The 18,122-nt window shown below is 39.3% G+C and overlaps 2 protein-coding genes across 2 annotated transcripts in view; both read left to right on the top strand.

Annotated features, from left to right (window-relative positions):
- The window catches only part of grb10b (growth factor receptor-bound protein 10b), a 239,135-nt gene that overhangs the window by 85,364 nt on the left and 135,649 nt on the right, over positions 1-18,122 (top strand). The gene's annotated exons all lie outside the window — the stretch shown is intronic.
- Positions 7,253-17,976, top strand: entpd3 (ectonucleoside triphosphate diphosphohydrolase 3). Its single transcript, XM_070835570.1, has 10 exons — positions 7,253-7,370; positions 10,832-10,969; positions 11,373-11,490; positions 11,761-11,920; positions 12,882-13,041; positions 13,120-13,344; positions 14,624-14,887; positions 14,975-15,085; positions 15,844-15,981; positions 16,931-17,976. The coding sequence occupies exons 2-10, from the start codon at positions 10,835-10,837 to the stop codon at positions 17,117-17,119; spliced, it is 1,500 nt and encodes a 499-aa protein (XP_070691671.1). The 5' UTR covers positions 7,253-7,370; positions 10,832-10,834; the 3' UTR covers positions 17,120-17,976.

The raw sequence follows: 18,122 nt of genomic DNA, 5'->3' as shown, positions 1-18,122 counted from the left end.
CTGAGTGGACCTTAAAGGCATCATTACCCACATGCAGAACACATGAATATTTCATAGTGATAGAAACACAGGTTACGCTTGTTAATGATTATCTGATCATTATCAGCCCTTTTTTGTATCCCTCAAACTAAAGCATCACAACAAACTAATTGGTAAGTACCAAGTTTTTACTTTATACTGAGGAATTCACAAAAAGTTCTTTAATAACAAATCAGACAATGTCACGTTTTCTTGATCATCATATTCATATTCAGAATTTGTATTTCATACAAAATAATGCATATATCCATGCCATATACTATGATTACACAACATGCTATTGGACAGCTAACATAACACGCAACACCTCAAACCAATAGAAATGCGCCTATTGTCAAAAGGTCTCAATCCTTCACACGTTGGTGCTGAGAAATATATCTGCAGAGAAACATGTGCACACACACAGGCCTTTTCAGGGTTATTTCTGAGGTTATTCCTGTGATATAAACTCCTCATGTGGTGTTTGGGGGGGTTGGATTCTCTGAAATGTGTAATTTGTAATCATATGGCCAACAGTCCTGATAAGGGCGACCAGAAATGTTTTGAGGTGACTACATACATACATCAAATCAGAGTTAATCAGGAACTACTCATGAATGATTCAGTAATCATTAGTTTGTTAATTTATTCCTCACCTGTTCCCTGACTTCTCACATTGCTCTGCACTCTATTGTGTACATTCACTAAAATTCATTTATAGGCCTAATTGTGGATTTTTCCCACATCTTGACCATACCTTTAGTGTATTTATGTTGCTTAAATGCTGCTACTGCCACACAGCTTTTAAGGTTGTTTTTATTATTATTTGGCATTGTCTGCTTATTAGATAGAGACTGACAAATCTCAATCCTATTAGTCTCTTAATTGCAGTTCCATAGTATCCCCACAAGAGGTCGTCATTACACGTGCAGCCACAACCGAGACTGCCACAACTTCCATGACAGACTTCACCACAGTTGTCATTGGATGACCCACATCCAAAAATATGCCGTTGATACTGACACCAGTGGATATACACTGATACATGACCTGCCCTTTGCATGGTCTGTATGTCTTTGGGTCACATATACGGCTGTGTACTATGTAAAGACCCTGTTACTGTGTGTGGTGACTGTAGACTTCACTGTCCAGTAGACTGGAGTGCCTTCGCAAAGCAATGCAGCTGAAAGCAGTTCGGTGCTGTATAAATGATGAGAAGTATCCTCTACAACAAAGTCTGCTGTCAAATATTTGTGCTCAGGGCTGTAGCGCTCTGCAAACACTGTCAGTTCCCTTCCTCGGCCTATGCTATCGCTTTGGAATGTGTATGAACAAGTCGGCATAGTACAGGATTTAGGCTAATAACATGGCAAACAGCAGACAGACACAGATAGTGACGACAGTGGCTGGTGAATATTGTGGAGCATTGAGCAACAAAGGACACAGATCAATATTTATATTGTATTAATACACCTGTCAGATGGTAGCTAAGTCTATATATTTAGTAACAACAAATCTCTCTGTAAGAACTACTTTGTGTGCTGCAAACCTGTCATGTGTGCATGTGTTAAAGATATTTCCCCTGTAGCTTCCTCTTATCGGCTTCTCAGACACATGACCCCAAATGAATAATGATGTTGCTCTGTATCTTCTGGGTGTGTAAATGGGCTACTGTTTGTAACAGGTTGCCTGTGAATGTGAGCATGAGTGGTTGTCTGTCTCTCTGTGTTGGCCCTGGGATCGCTGGACCGTGGATGGAAGGAAGTTTTGGGCAAAAAAGCAAAAATCCAGACATAATCCTTTCAGGTGCTGAAAGATCCTATTTGAGCCTGGATGATGCATAAGGCATTATCAGAGTCGAAGCGTTATATTCCAGTCCAAAACATGATGTCAGCTCCACTGTGTATGGCAGTCTAGACTCAGCGGCCCTCAAACCTCCATTGTTTTAGGTTGTTAGTTGACTGCCACGCACACATTTTCACTTGGGAGGCAACGGATGGGAAAACATTACAATCTAGCGGCCATCAGCACATAACTGGACCGCACTTGAGACCTTAAAGATCATGTTACATGGCCAGCATTTAATGCCTGTCGAACTGTACACTGACTATAGTTAACACTAATACTTAATAATTTCATTAGGATAAGTGTTTCCTTTGTGATAATTCAATATGAGTGTGTGAGTGTTATTTCACAACATTAGTATGCAAGACAAATGGGATTGTGTTACATATTTCTTGGGGATGTCGCTCTGTGATGTCAGTGGTGGAGGAAAGTGTTTCCTCTGGAGAGTCGGGCTTGAGGGGTGAAGCGAAATGGAGCGGTGAAATATAGAGTGCACCAGCCCACACATTAGAAACCCACACATTAGAGACTTGATGGGTAGTTTTCTGTGAACATGGCACAGCAGAATGCCTCCGTATTTATGTTGTATGTTCAATGCATACATAAATGCATTCACTGTATGTATACATCTATCTGATATAACATTAGGAGTTTCACAACAGACATTGTCAGGAGTCAGACAGGTCACACAGGATGACTGCATGTAATATTTTTTTTGTTTTATAAAGCACTTTGCAGTGTTATTAATAAAAAAAAAACTATAGCTATATAACTTTGTATAATGCTTATAACTTTAAACATACTGATACCCTGTTAGAATTATTATATCTATGTTTCACACTCACATGACTGACTGCACCTGTGATAATGATCCAGTGTTACTCTGATTGTCTGGCAGGTGACACTAACATTCATGTCTGTGAGCTGCTACTTGTTATTACATGCCATGAAAAAGACTATGAGTTGAGACATGTGGGTGCTTAGCTCATAGATTGCAGGCTTTTTGTATAACTTATTGATCACAAAGTACAAGTCTAATGTTTTTCTGTCTCATGACATGTGCTTGGATCCATACAGGACCTGCTTTTTGATACCTGCGTTCATGAAGTAATCAATCTTCGATCTTCAGGTATTTGTTCTCTCTATAGAAGTGACCAGAGGGGATCTTTATTACCAGTTTACTAATTTAGTTAAAGTTGCCCCTGTATATTAATTTCCTTTTAGTAGCTTTATAATATTGAATTACATTAATACATTCCAATGGAATGGCCGAGGAGGAGGATAAATTTTTATACGCTGTAAAAGAATTCAGGAACACATCGAACAAATTACATTGCATTCATATTGTGGTTGAGAGGGAGAGTGTCAAAGTGAGCACACGTGTGCAGCAAAGGGGTTTGCCAAATGTTGAGCGTTAGTCAGACAAAAAGTAGGAGAATAGAAACAGAGCAAGAAATCAAATGAGAGAGAAGTGGGAGAGCAGAGAGCACCTACCATTTTCCAGATTTGATGTGCCCTTATCCTCTAATTGATCCTCCCACAACACAGCCACAACATTTCCTCCTTGGGCTGCGGCAGAGATTCATGGGAGTGTTTAGTGCCTTTTGAAAGCACAGAAAGAGACACACACAATTAACGAGAACTTCTCTGGGAAACTGTCCAAATCTCAGCGGACTATTAACATTGTTAATGTATTGGTAATGTTGTAAGGCTGATGGAAGTGCCAGTCGGTTGTATACACCACTATAGATCAATATTTAAGAAGTATACTGTATAAGCCAAACACACTGTCTGTTGTTTGGTTTCGTAGTCAGCATTTTCTTACAATGAGAAACACATTACAGAATGTTTTCTCTTAAGGAATGACACACAAGAATGTCCAGTTATTGATTATTTGGCAGCACATTTACTGGTGACAAAACAATTGAGCAGCTGCAAGACTTGGATCTCAGTGACTGGAATTCGTTATAAAACTTTTTTTACTTTTTTTTTTTTGAATAACAATACAGGCAACTAAGATATAGCTTAACTCTCTCTATGAAATATATTTTGAATCTTTAAGATTTTATTATCTAAGGTGGTCTGGTCCTCATAGCATTTGTAAATTGTTTGTGTGCAATGATCAATGTACTAATAATAATTTGTTTTATATTGCTTTTATATAAATATTTTATTAAAATCAATGCAGTATATTTTCATTGTTACGTCATATAGAATAAATAGAGTGAAACATCAGGGATCATAACGTTACACGTTATGTCCTTATTATGATGATGATTTTATCTTTTAAAAATAATTCAAATGATCACACTTTTGAATACTGGTGCCACTATGAGACAATGTTTTTAAGAGAGGATCCCATTTCGTTTCTATCTACTGCACGTGCATGCGAGCGCAAACAGTCCCGTGGATTATTTCCCCATTGAACAACTGGTTGTGATAATATGGTTAGAATGTATCAGTGTAACAGCAAAAGATACTTCATGAGGAGGAAAATTAAAGATGCACTGAATGTGATTGTTTATCACCAAGTCATTAAGCCTTCCTGTAATCTTACATCTGCCACTTACAGCAGCATTCCTCACCAATATACAGCACTGTGGAAAAGTCTTAGACAGGTGTGAGGAAATGCTGTAAAGTAATAATGCTTTCAAAATCATAAAAATGAATTGTTTCCTTTTTGATTTATAAAATGCAAAGTGAGTGAACCAACCTCCTTCTTAAACTGCGTGCAAGTATACTAAGAAGAATTGATGCTGTTTTGAAGGCAAATGATGGTCACATCAAATATTGATTTAGATTTTTCTTCTGTTCACCCACTTTGTATTCCGTAAATTGATAAAAATAAACAATTAGATTTTATATTTTTGAAAGCCTTCTTATTGTACAGCATTTCTTCACACCTACCTAAAACTTTTACACAGTTCTGTAAATTATGTCAAAGACAAGCGTGAAGTGGACACTCGTCAGTATCTAATAGGTTAGCAGAGTCACTACAGCAATACGACTGTGAGATAGGTATGTAATATATATCCAGGAGGCTTGAAATGCATTCAGTCCTGATGTCTTGATTCTTCTAACTGCTTCAGACAAACACTCTTTATTTCCTGTTATTTTTAATTTTGCATTGTGTAAATTTATGTTGTGTTTTTGTTTTGTGTTTTTTTTGAGATCTTAATCTCAATGAGACTGCCTGACTAAATAAAAATTAAATAAAAAAGAAAAGAGAATTCAATAGGAGCTCTCTGCCCTCCTATTTTTTTCTATTCATCCTCTGTTTCTGGTTCATTCAGAGGGTTAGGGTGTCAGGTCTCACTTTGGGATGCTAGAAATACTTCATCTTCATTTATTGAACACCGTATCAGGCATGTAATTCACTTTGACTGGCTCAATCAGTCTCCAGACACCAGAACACCAACAGAGAAGAGAAGAGAAGAGAAGAGAAGAGAAGAGAAGAGAAGAGAAGAGAAGAGAAGAGAAGAGAAGAGAAGAGAAAAGAAGAGAAGATTATCCCTGTCATGACATACTTGCTGTTAACAATGTGCAGCAGTTATAGCACTACAATTACCCCAAAACAATGACAATATGTGATATGACAAATCAAAAATATGACACGATGCAAAGCGAAATGAAGAGTCAGATAGTGAGAGCAATTGCAAGATCCTCACACCTTTTAGTGTTGTTTATATTCTTAGTTAAATTCAGAGAGGCCTTAAGCCCCAGGCTGAAATAACGTATAATGTTCACTGCAGTTGGCCCATGGCTTTGTTTGACAATGAGATTTAGAGCCCTGTATAACTTGGAAACTGCTACAAGACACAGGGTGAGTGTGAGAGGGTGTGTGTGGGTGTGTGAATGTAGCAGTTTCACTTACTTTTTTTTATACTTTTCGGGGAATTGTACAGTCCAGATTTCTTAAATCAAGATATGTTATTAGGCATATTTGATAAATGTTTACTATTTTTCTGAAGCTATATTTATTGAACGTGTATGCGAAATGTTCACACTGAACATATAAGCACAGTGTTCATTGTAAATGATCTGTATTTGTGTCTCATCCAATGTTTACTCATTGGAAGTGAAACATGATTGAGGCTTTCATGATTGTGTAAAGGCAGCATACAGCAATTGTTCACTTAATACACTCCAGCAAGTATGAAGTATCGCAACTCCACAAACTTAGTGGACTCACAAGAGACCAGTCAAAGCATCAGAGATGGATATAACCTGCCTCTCACTCTCTAGTCTTGGTCAAGCTCCAAAACACTGGATCCTGCATTTCCCATGATGCAAATGGACAGGGTTTTGATTAGACCTTCCCTGCCTGGTAAACTCTGTTATCTTTTAAACTCCATGCCCCAGTTTACAGAGTCACTGAAGACATCATACAGTTGTTTTAAGGGGCTACGTAGCACCCTAACCCTCTTTACTCTGACGAGTAAATGGACGTTGACATGTACGATTGGAGCATCTTTATAGGTTAGGAGAACAATGTGGTCTTGGTTACTCACAAGGGGCTTTAGGAACGTCACTGCATCCTGAGCTGGAGCTTATTGTTACCTGTGAACATAAAGTGTAAAAAAAGACTGTTGGAAGGTTGGTGAATGAGTGGCTGAGTGTCTGCCATAGTGAATTCATTAATTAACAAAGAAATGAATGAGACATTAGTCTGTCCACATATGGATGCAAGCCGTACTCATGTTTGCAGACAGTGCAACAAAACCCAAACACATGTCTGCGTGCACATACAAATACACACACGCACGCACGCGCACACACACACACACACACACACACACACACATACACTCACTGTCTCGCTCTGATTACAAAACAAACATACTGGATTACAGCAGAGTTTTTCATTTGCTCTATGGCACTTGGCCAGATTAATGACACATAGTTTTCAATGTGAGAACTTGAGCTTAACATGAAAGTGGGAGTTTGCAGGTATAAACACATCCGTGTCTGTTGGTACAGAACCCGATCCTTTGTTTTTCTTCAACCATTCATTCAGCTCTGTCAAATAAGAGCTGACTTAGTGATAACAGCAGCAGATATACTCAGGCACACTGCACTTAATCAATTAACTTTACCACCACTCCCCCTCTCTCTCTTCTCACATTGTTTTATACTTAAGTATCTGTACTTAATCATCAGACACAAACAGTGAGCAAGGAACAGCCCTGCATCATCCCCTAGGTTGTGCTTGCTGGGCTGGCTGCTCTGTTTCTGTTTCTGAGGGGAGTGGTGAAAACTGTAGTTTGTGTACATAGCTCCTCCCATGTTACCACTGTCCCTCACTCCCCGTTTTGTTGGGGTACTCCACTCCTGTTCCCGTGAGTCAATCACTCTTCAGATCTCTCCCACGCACGGCACACAGCCTTTCCCTCTCTCTCCCTCTCTCTCCCTTCCTTTACTACTCCCCTGTATCCTGTTTCTTCATCCCTTCTTCAGAGACACCTCACTCCTGCTCCAAGCTAGGGTCTGAAAACCAGCTCATCAAGGTAAGAGACGAACACACCTCCTTTTCCTCACTCACCTTTTGCCTGTTGTTAACATTCATTTACATGTCAAGTGACACACATAAGTTTGTTTCATTCTGTGAAAGATTCAATCCATTTTCCTTACACTCCTGAGGACAAGTCTCTACAAGCAGCGGCAACACATTCAAATATGTATTAAACTGCTGGATTCCCAGCTCCACATGGCTGTGTTAACAGGGATACTAGGGGTATCAGACTTAGCCTTACTGATTCCTATGGTTGACCCATAAGAACTAGTTCTGTTACGCATTGTAATTTGTTTAACTTATCAAAAAATGAAAAGGGGAGTTTCCTCCTGCATGGGGTGATTAGCAGAGAGCAGCGTTATCCATGTTCATCTTTGTTTGTGGTTTTAGGCCAGTCAACCCAAATGTGTGTTAATCTAGTGCAGTGTGAACGCCGCATCAAGTGAGTAGGCAACAGCTTGCAGTGTAAAAGTGTAAATGAATAGTGATTTTCAACATCCTGTAGAAGTGAAGCATTTTCATTCAGGGACATACATGTCAATAATATTATATATTTACAAGTAGAGATATTGGGCTTTGGATTGAGTTTGTTTTCGTAGTGTCAGACCTTTTCATACAAAAAAGTGCACTGTAAGATCAGGTGTTTCAAACAAGAGGGTTGTTAGATTTTTGCATGCACTTAGAAAAAGGCAGAGTATGGAGTTCAAAATTACAGTTTACAACGTTAACCATCTCTACTTAGCTCACCTGCTTTTACTGTGAGTTTCTCCACATCTCTCCAGCAGCTGTTTAGCCGCGTAAATAAAAAAATATGTCAAAAAATATTTGAGAGAAATAGAGAAATAACTGTTAAAGATGAAAAGCCATAACTTACATTATAGAAGAAAGTGACTGACCCCTGCTTTACTTGCAGAAAAGCATACACTGTCCACAAATTCAATTGCAGTCCCTGAAGGTTGTCATTTAAAAAATCTGTTTTCTAGTACGTAAGCCTGAGTTATTATAATAGATTCCCTCTGACATAGCTGAAGCAGCCTGGAGCCAACAGTACACTGATGTTAAGCACTAGACTAACCACCAGCCGGCAAGTGAAGCCAGAAATCAATGAGCTCATGTTACTATGCACTTTTGGAGATGAGTTGTTTTCTTTACATCAATAAAAACAAGTCTTTTTGTCAATAGGTGCAAATGATTATGTAAGTTATAATCATATTCATTATTTCATATTTCAAACACAGTAGATTCATAATATTGCTAGTTTGGTATTTGTGCTTAGACATGCAGCAACCATTAATCTAGGAACTCGCTTGTCTTGGCAGGATAGCAGACTGACCAAAAGTAATGGTAAAGAATAAAAAGTAGATGTAGGCAACCTCTGATGTTTTATGTTTCCTTATGTTCTTGTGCTGGCAGAAACTTGGAAAAAATTTTTAGAAAAGAAATTTTGTCCCTTGAAAAAAATCCCTGTGTCTCTATCACAAGCCTCGGAAAACAGATTTGGACAATGAAAACCTCCAGAGCAATGCTAAATAGAGAAATTAACTAAATTTAGAAAACTGGAATTTCAACTATGCCACATTTGAGTTTAGTGTTAAGCAGACTTAAGGCCACATCTGTCAGAGACGTTAGACATGCTTGTTGTCATGTCCCTAGGTTGTAATCACACCGTGTCTAGTAGCTTTGACCTGTTTGTTTTCACTGAAGTTGCTGTGGTAACTCTAAATGCTATAATTTATAAGAATAACAAACATTGTTACTGCAGTGTTGTTACAGTCTGCTGACAAAGTCAAAAAGAAAGAAAAACCAGCATTACGCAGCATTTTCAACAAGTTTAAGTTAAATAACACAGACTGCTGGGCCACTGTCGATAATTATGCTATTTTAAAATGAATATATCTGGCCCTTGTTATTATATAACATAACACTGCTAAGCGGACTTCAAGGGTGTGTGTGCTTGTATGGGAAAAAGAGCTGCATTTCATCTTATAGATTTTGTCACAGTTCGTGTGTGTGACCCTGTAATTGCAGCCTTATTGTGCTTCCATATGACTGCAGGAGCAATGCATGTGGGATTCTGGTAGAAGAACAACAGTCTTGCATATAAGAAATGTGTTTAGCATAGTGTGCGTGCAGATATTCTTCATCAAAGCACACATGGCGGATCTGGCATCAGACACTGTTTACTGTCGAGTTTACATCTGAAACTCAAACAGAGCAGTTTCTATCATTCCATGTTTATGAACAGGATCTGAATTTCACTGAAAAAGTCTTTCTCTGAGGTGATTATTTGTCCATTGCCTGAAGTCTGATCTGAAGTCACTTTGTTAGTACTAACTGTCTGGCTGAGTTCTCATCGCCATTAGGAAGCGGTAAACAAGAAAAACAAGCCTAAAGATCTTCACTGATAGGGTTCCATGTGTAGTTGGGTTTGTGCAAGATCTAAATCAGGCAGGAACTTTACATTGAATATTGTAATGCAACTACACTCATCTACTCCTCTGGCTCTTTTCCACTGCATGGTACAGCCTGACTCAACTTGTTTGGAACTGTTCTTTTGATTTTTCATTGAAAAGAAAACTATGGATAGTTCCTAATACAATGCCTGGTACTTTTTCACCTTGATGGAGGTTTCATGTGAGCTGAGTCATGATCAATTAGCCACATAGCAGCAGTGGAATTTTAAATCCAGAGAAGGTACCAAAAATGAGTCAAGCTGAGCTGAGCGAAACCGAGTTGTACCATGCAGTGGAAATATGGTAATAGGTCCTTCCTGAAGGCCTGAACTAATTCTGCCAATCAGTGCTGTATCTGGATACATAATTTAACCACTAAGTTTTCAGTAGTGCATTTAAATCCAACTGCACTCGCTGTTTCAGGAAAAACCTTGGAGATTTCGAGACTACATATGCAAAATGATCACGAGACAGCAAATTTACTTGCTGACTGTTGAATTACATAAGTCTGTTTTCTTCTCTCTAGCTGACAAGCCCTAGCAAGCTGTTAACCCTTCATCTTGCCAAGAAGTGACACCTCCCAAAACAATTTCAAATCACTCCTCAAATCCACAGTTCACTCTACTCCAAGAATCTTAAGCCGAGAAAAACTTGTTTTCTCTTTTGCAGGTGATAAAAACAACAAATTCCCATTTCATGTCATTGCTTTCCATATTTGCCTTAAATAGATTAAAGATAATCTTTAAGTATTTAACATAAAAAAACAAAACAGTATTTGACAACAGCTTTTTTCCTTCTGATTTGTTAAACCTGCAGGCATTGCTTAGTCCATCAATACTATTAATGCTGCCAAAAATCTTTTTCCAACCTAAAGTAAATACAGTGCACTATTATCGCTCATCATCACTTTTCAAAGCTCTCCCAGTGTCATGATTTTGAAAGCTAAAATGCTTTTAGTGAGAACCACACTTTTTTTTTTCTTTACTCCATTTGTTGCCAACAGGAAATGGCTTCCAAGAGGCAAATGGGCTACAAGTGTCGCATAGCAGTAGTGGTTCTTCTCCTGTTGGCCAGTATTGCTGCCCTTGTCGCTGTTGCCATCATCCAGGACACCTGGAGATCTAAAGAGTACAGCTTAGAGGTGAACACACACATACATAAATGTGCAGGCATTACAATTTGATTGCTAAAATGAAGAACTACAAAGTAATAGTACATAATGGCTCTGTAAACACATCCTACACAGACAGAGATGCAGGCAGGTATACAAAGCTGTAATTCAGCTTTAATACGCTCTCAGTTGTGAATGTGATGCCAGATGCTATCCAGATGTAGGGGTCAAGGTAAGAGGTTTTCAGCTTGGTGATGGATGGTGGTCCTGATGGAGCATGTGTGTTCTTTTAAACGGGTGCTGGAGGGGCGGTGGGGTCACATTCAATCTTTATAGTTTCAGCTCTTTGTCACATAAACAACATCATTTGAAGCTTTTATATGTGTTACTAATTGAGGTAAGAATGAATGATTTTCTGTCTTCTTCTCTTTAGTACGGCATTGTGATAGATTCGGGTTCATCTCGATCCAATGTGTACCTGTACGAGTGGCCAGGGGAGAAGGAGAATGAAACAGGAGTGGTGACTCAGATCAAGAACTGTAGAGTTGCTGGTGAGTCATTGAGAAGAGCTAATTGCAGCTATTGTATGTAAAAGTTCTACATTTTCTATTAAGTTTAAAAGATACTTGAGAAGATTATAAAATGTAGGATGTAATGAATTTAAAATGAAAAATCAAAGCTTATTGGTAATGTTGAAGTTTGAGACATACTTCATCAACATTCATTCAAATGTTAAAAACACAAGATCTCAGGCATTTTATTTTAGGTTTTTGGTGCCTGTACTGTAAGAACATGATTGTAGTTCGGCTTTACGTCCACAGGTGATGGTATCTCAGAGATGAAAGTTGACCCAGAGAAAGATGCCAAATCATGGGAAGCATTGAAATACTGCATGGGTGAAATCATCAAAGCCATTCCTGCTGGAAAACACAAAACCACACCTCTCTTTCTGGGAGCGACTGCTGGAATGAGACTGCTACAGTAAGAATGCGTCCACATAAGTTAGCTTTGGAGAGTGACAGGAAGGATCAGAGCAATTCAACCCCGTCAATGCACTACATGGTTTGTCCCAAAGCCCACTGAGTCACCAGGAAGCCCCAGCAGTAAAAACATGTTTAGACTGCAGGCTGGGGCAAACTTATAGAACTCAGATGGTGCAGCAGTGATGCTGGGAAGTCAATATATGGGGTCTTCTCACAGTAGTGGATAGTTACATGAGATGTTATTGAACTTTAAAGGTCTTAAAATTCACACCACTGTCGACCACAAGTCGATGTGCTGCATATTTAGATGTGGGGTCATTCTTAGTGTATAAATCCTAAGGATGTTATTATTGATGCTGGTGTTGCTGTACACATTTTGATCTTTCATTTCATTTCTTGAGAAGGTTGAGAAGGTTGATGCTACTCTAATGTTAGTATGGTAAATATGAGAGTATATGTGAGTATCGGGAAGAGACAGTTAGCGTAGCTTAGTTTAGCTTAGCATAAAGACTTTGAGCCAGGGGAAACTGCTATCCTGGCTCTGTCCAAAGGTAAATTAACTTTCTGGAGGTAACCTCACAGTGACAGTACTTGAAGACGTCACTGCATTTCGTTTTTTGTACATTGAAAAAGTAAGACATAATGTGTCAATTAGTGAGCTTTAAAGTTGCTGATAGATTTTTGTCTTTGAACATGAGCCAGTGTGGCTGTTCCCTTTTGCTCTGTCTTTATGTTAAACTAAGCTAACCGTCTCCTGGCTCGGAGCTTTAGCTTCATCTGTAGTGAACAAACATGAGAGGAGACTTGATCTTTTTTTCTTTTTTTTTAATTCTCAGCAAGAAATTATACAAAAAGTGAATTTTCTAAAATATCAAGCTATTCCTTTCGAGGACGTTATTCACTGACTCATGTTTCCTCTAACTACTGTTATTCTGTTCCTTGTTCTGCTTTGCTATAAGTGAGCAGAATGAACAGAGGTCCAATGAAATCCTGGAAAGTCTCAGAGAATATCTGAGTTCATTGCCTTTTGATTTCCAAAATGCTTCCATCATTACTGGTCAAGAGGAAGGGCTTTATGGGTGGATCACCGTCAACTACCTCATGGGAAACTTCCTGGAGGTAAGACACCAATCACCAATTTATCTGGCCTATGTAGGTCAAAGTGTATTTTGATCCATCACATTTTTACGTTTGCAGAAAAACTTGTGGAGCTATGTACGCCCGCAACTGGCAAAAACTGTAGGGTCCATGGACCTTGGTGGAGCATCAACACAGATCGCCTTTGCAGTCCAGGACGATCTCAGAGGGCAAGACTACCTGCAGGTCAAACTGTACGGTTACCCTTACAATGTCTACACCCACAGTTTCCTCTGCTATGGCAAAAATGAGGCCGAGAAGAGAGTTCTGGATAAAGTAATACAGGTATACAACAACGTCTGTGTGTGTGTGCAGAAGAAATTGTAATGTCAATCACTGACGTTCATATCTGTGGCTGTGTTTTGCTTGTGGTAGTGGGAATATGTGCTTTTTTGCATTTATGTGAGGGCCAGAATCCATTAATGGCCAGTTAAGAATTGATTATCTGCTGTCCCTGAGTTGCTAACGGGCAAAAGGAGACCAGTCAAGAATGCATTATGTCATTAACCATATTGATTGGATGGTGAATGTCGTCAAGCTAGTCAGCAAGAAATGCATTATTTCTGGCTGCGTATAGCTTCCTTCTTGAAACAGAAGTTGTAGCCCGAGAAATATGCTGTACTGTGAGAATAATATAGGCAGTGGTGGGCCGTCAGGGCCAGCGAGGCCTTCTCTGCTGGCCTAAACTCAGAATCACTGATTTACGTTTTAATATTTTCCCATTAATCATTTTAGATTATTCCTAATAGTCTATGCTCTTCATTTCATAGCGTGTCTCTGGGCTGGGGTAATTCCAGCAGTGTATGTCTATATTAGAGCTTGTATCCAATCATATTTCAGCCATCACGTGTTGCTTGGGTCAAAGAAATCTGCCCTGAGGCCTTCAGAATCAAAAGTGCAGGCGCCCGTATCTTAAAATACGTCACAATCAAACTGTTGCTTTAACCAATCAGATTTCGAGTTGGTGACCCCAAGACCTTCTAGCAGGCGTACGATGACATCAGTATTTTCACGTCCTCTGATTGGCTGGTCAGAGAGCTTAGATAAAGCGAGCGATTCTTATCTGTAGCGACCTGCACAAGCTAAAACTTTATCATAATCGGAAGTCTTAATAGCAGTTTTTTTTAACCCACAATGGCTGACGGAGGAGAAGATGTTAATTTGGTCTTGTTGAATTCTTTTAATTGGGTTTCTTGCTTTAGCGATGTCATTCATTCTCGTAACATGAGAACCTGTCTGCGATGCAGCGTCCTGTTATACTGCCTTTCTGTATGATACTGATGGTTTCTATAGCCGTGACGTCATAATGATGGTATTAAGAGGTGGTTTGATTCAGGTAGGACGCCACTGAAGGCCCAGGTGTAAAATGAACGGCCCGCCACTGAATATAGGTATACATTTGCAGCAGGGTCTTGGTATAAAATTAACTTTAAAGTTTAAAGTGCAACTAAAGTAAAAAAAAAAAAAGTTATTTACATAATGTCCAAACTGTTCCCTGTTTTCTCATCCTCCCATGTCTCTTCCTGTCTCTCTCTCAATTTTTTATTTCCTCCCCATCCTCCAGGACTCATCTGACCCAAATTACATTCTAAACCCCTGCTACATTGAAGGTTTCAACACGACTGTGAAAGCCTCGTCCATTTATGACACAGAGTGCACAAAGAAACCCAACAACTACAACCCAGATCAAGAATTCTTCATGGTGGGAATCGGCGATTCAGACAAGTGCGGCAGCTTGGTGAAATCCATTTTTGATTTCAGGAGTTGCTCCTCATCCCAGTGTTCCTTCAACGGGGTCGAGCAGCCACCCGTCACAGGAGATTTCATGGTAACACACAGTGCAAATTGAATACGTGCAAGAGGAGTGATGAGGATGAAAAAAAAACGTACTATATGTTTCTTCTGTTCATGCCAGGCATATGCAGGATTCTTCTTCATTGCGAGGGCGCTGCTGGTGAATGGCACATCAGATATTGATCAATTCAATGCCTCGGTTACGAACTTCTGCCACACACATTGGAACGTGGTAAGGACTTCATATAGGTTTTGCAGCATAGAGTGTATGGCACACAGCGATAGGAATAAGAGGAGGAGAAAATGTAGAACAGGAGGGTGGAGAAGTATTAGGGATGGGCAAAAATGAAGGAAATAAACAGGAGAGGAGACATGAACAAATTTGGTAAGACACACGCCAAAAGAAAAACAATAATGTACAAAAATGTTTTCATATGCCAAGTGGTGCAGCAAATGCTACCAATTACAGCACAATGACTAACCATATTCCTCAACCATCAGAACAGAGCAGTGGAGAGCATTTTTTCCTCAGGCAAAATACCTTCTTCAAGATCACTGACTGAGGTGTGCCAAAGCCTCTGACAACATTTTCTTCTTTGTGTTAATTGGTCTCGGTGCTCCCGTTAAAACACGATGCCAAAGCTGCACTCGCACCTGCAACTTAACTGACTAAATAAAAACCGGACGCATTTATCATACAGATATAGATTATCTCTGGTACAGTTATTGTTTTAGAATGATTAAGTTATTTGGAGATTTTAAAGAAGGAAAAAAAGTTTACCAGTACTGAAAATACTTCTGTTATATAAGAGTGGATATTTCTCTGTTGCAGGGGCCCTACAGGCAGGTGTCTCTGTATCTATCCCCAAAACAGCTGCATAATATCTTTGCTGATTTTCCTCCTTGATTAACTTTTTTTTAATTACTTAGTAAATTCAAATCACTTTGTTGTCAGTCTTGTCTCCTGATCTTTGTCTCTCTTTTTTTCAGCTGAAGAAAGAAAAGCATTGGATATCCGACAAATACCTGATGACTTACTGTTACGCAGCTCACTATGTCTTCACTTTGCTGGCAGATGGATACAAGTTTGACAAAGAAACCTGGAAAAACATCAACTTTGAAAAAGAGGTTGGTTGAACAAAAAAGTTACAAACTATAAAACAAAGCAATTTTCACCAAGACACTTCTTGCTCCCACTATGGCCTTCTGCTGTCCTTTGCACAGCTGTGAAACCAATTCATATCCAATTTGTTTATTCTGTGTTTTAAATTCACATAAGAAAATAACCATGTTACGTATGAAATTGAGAACAGAACCATCAGAGCACGCCCAGAGCTACTGTGCTATTGCTGTCAACAGTCCCTCATATCCAGACGCACGTGTAAAACAGTGTTTAACTTACACAAGTGTGAATGAGGCCACCCACTGGGACCCATTAAAGACGGACGGCTGACACACCAATCATCTGCACTCTAAAGGCTGAGGCCAGAATGAAAGGCAGGCAATGTATCTCAATGTCTCTGGGATGCCCCAAGGGCACGGCTCGCCTTTCACAATGGAACTCCCTCAACAGAAGGGGATTCCTGGTCTGTGTTGCTTCCAACACTCATGAGTCATAAAGAAAGATAGCTATCAAAAAATGGCACATTACAGTCGCAGTTTCCAAATTGCATGGCGGTTAACCTTTAGACCTTTGATCACAATAACAGTCCTCAACAGCTAGCGATGCTCCCAATTTCTACTCTCACAAACAAAAGAATCAGTGTGCTGTGTGTGCTGTGCAGCGCCTTCAGGGTGTCTGGGGGTTTAGCGGTTTGCAGGTCATTGTAGAGGAAGTTAGAAAAAAACAGACACTCTTGGATTCTTTACAGGGTTGTTCTCTGGATTTTGTGAGTCATCTTTTGCCCCAAGGCTGTAATTGGGCAACTTCATGACAGGGTTGTTGGCTGAGCTTCTCAAGACATGCAAAGTGATGTATTAGTTTGCCTGCAAGCATGTACTGCTGAAAAATACCACAGTGAGCAAATCCACAATGAAAGCATTAACAATCTCCTCTCTTTTTTTCTCTCCTCTTCAGGTAAATGGCACCAGCGTAGGCTGGAGTTTGGGCTACATGCTGAGTGTGTCCAACATGATCCCATCTGAAGTGAAGGATATCTTCCCCATGACAAACCCCCTCTATGCTGGCCTTATCTTTCTATTTTCAGCACTAACCATTGTAACTGTTGTCTTAGTTTTCATCATCCTCATTCGCACCTGCTTCTGAGACTGCAAGTTACAAACAGAATGATCTGCCATTGTAAGCCTTGGGGGCTGCTGTAATTATGCAAGTAGCTGGAGAGCACTACCGTAGCAAGTACAAGACACATGTACAGTACTGAAAGTTACTAATGAAAATGTTTTTTTTATTTTTCCCTCCCGAGCCATTTATGGTCTTGTTTCAATTACAAGAGCTTTTGAAACCTGAAGTTGGAGCCTCAAAATAAAAACCTCTCTGTATCCTGATAACATCTTTGAGCTAGTTTCAGATGCGAGTCTGGTTTTATTGAGACAAAATGAATGGACTCTTAAAGTATCACATTTTTAATTTTCGTACCTCAGGGAATCGCACATACATTTTAATAATGGGATCTTTTTACGTTTACTTTTTCAGGCTCCATTTAAGAGAAATAGTGTTGTTTTATAGACAAAAAGGTGATGCAGTGGTTTACTTGAATGGCGCAGAAATGACGTGCTCGTTCTTGTTGCACATCTTGCTTCGTCAACATTGCGTACTCGTAAAACTACACCCTTTTTGTGCATTCACACTTGCATGCTAACGTACACACGTGAACGAGATAAAAGCATGAGCTATTCACTCGACATGTTTTCCTCCCCTGTGTTACACATGTAAGTGCACTGAATGGATCAGCTTTACATACAAAATGGTAGCACTTTGCCATGGCTTTATTGTACTATTTTATAGCAGAAGTAAACAACAATACTCCACATTTACAAAATGTAAACCTGCCTAATAAATAAAGCATTAAATGTGCACATGTATACATGGTACTCTACTTGGGTAGCTTTTTCAGGAATATTGTTGTCTTTGCACTGGAGAGTATTATGAATGATTCTCATGTAATGCACTGACTTAGTTCAGTAAATAATAAACTTATCCACTAACTGTACCTTTTGTGGCTTAAATGAAGGTGTCTGTGTTGCATGATGACAGATTCCATATTGTCCTAATAATCCATTACCAGAGCTCAGACTCACTAAACACTTGA

The sequence above is a fragment of the Pempheris klunzingeri genome, chromosome 8, assembly GCF_042242105.1.
Source record: "Pempheris klunzingeri isolate RE-2024b chromosome 8, fPemKlu1.hap1, whole genome shotgun sequence".
NCBI classification, from domain to species: domain Eukaryota; kingdom Metazoa; phylum Chordata; class Actinopteri; order Acropomatiformes; family Pempheridae; genus Pempheris; species Pempheris klunzingeri.
This window is presented reverse-complemented; position numbering and strand designations above follow the sequence as displayed.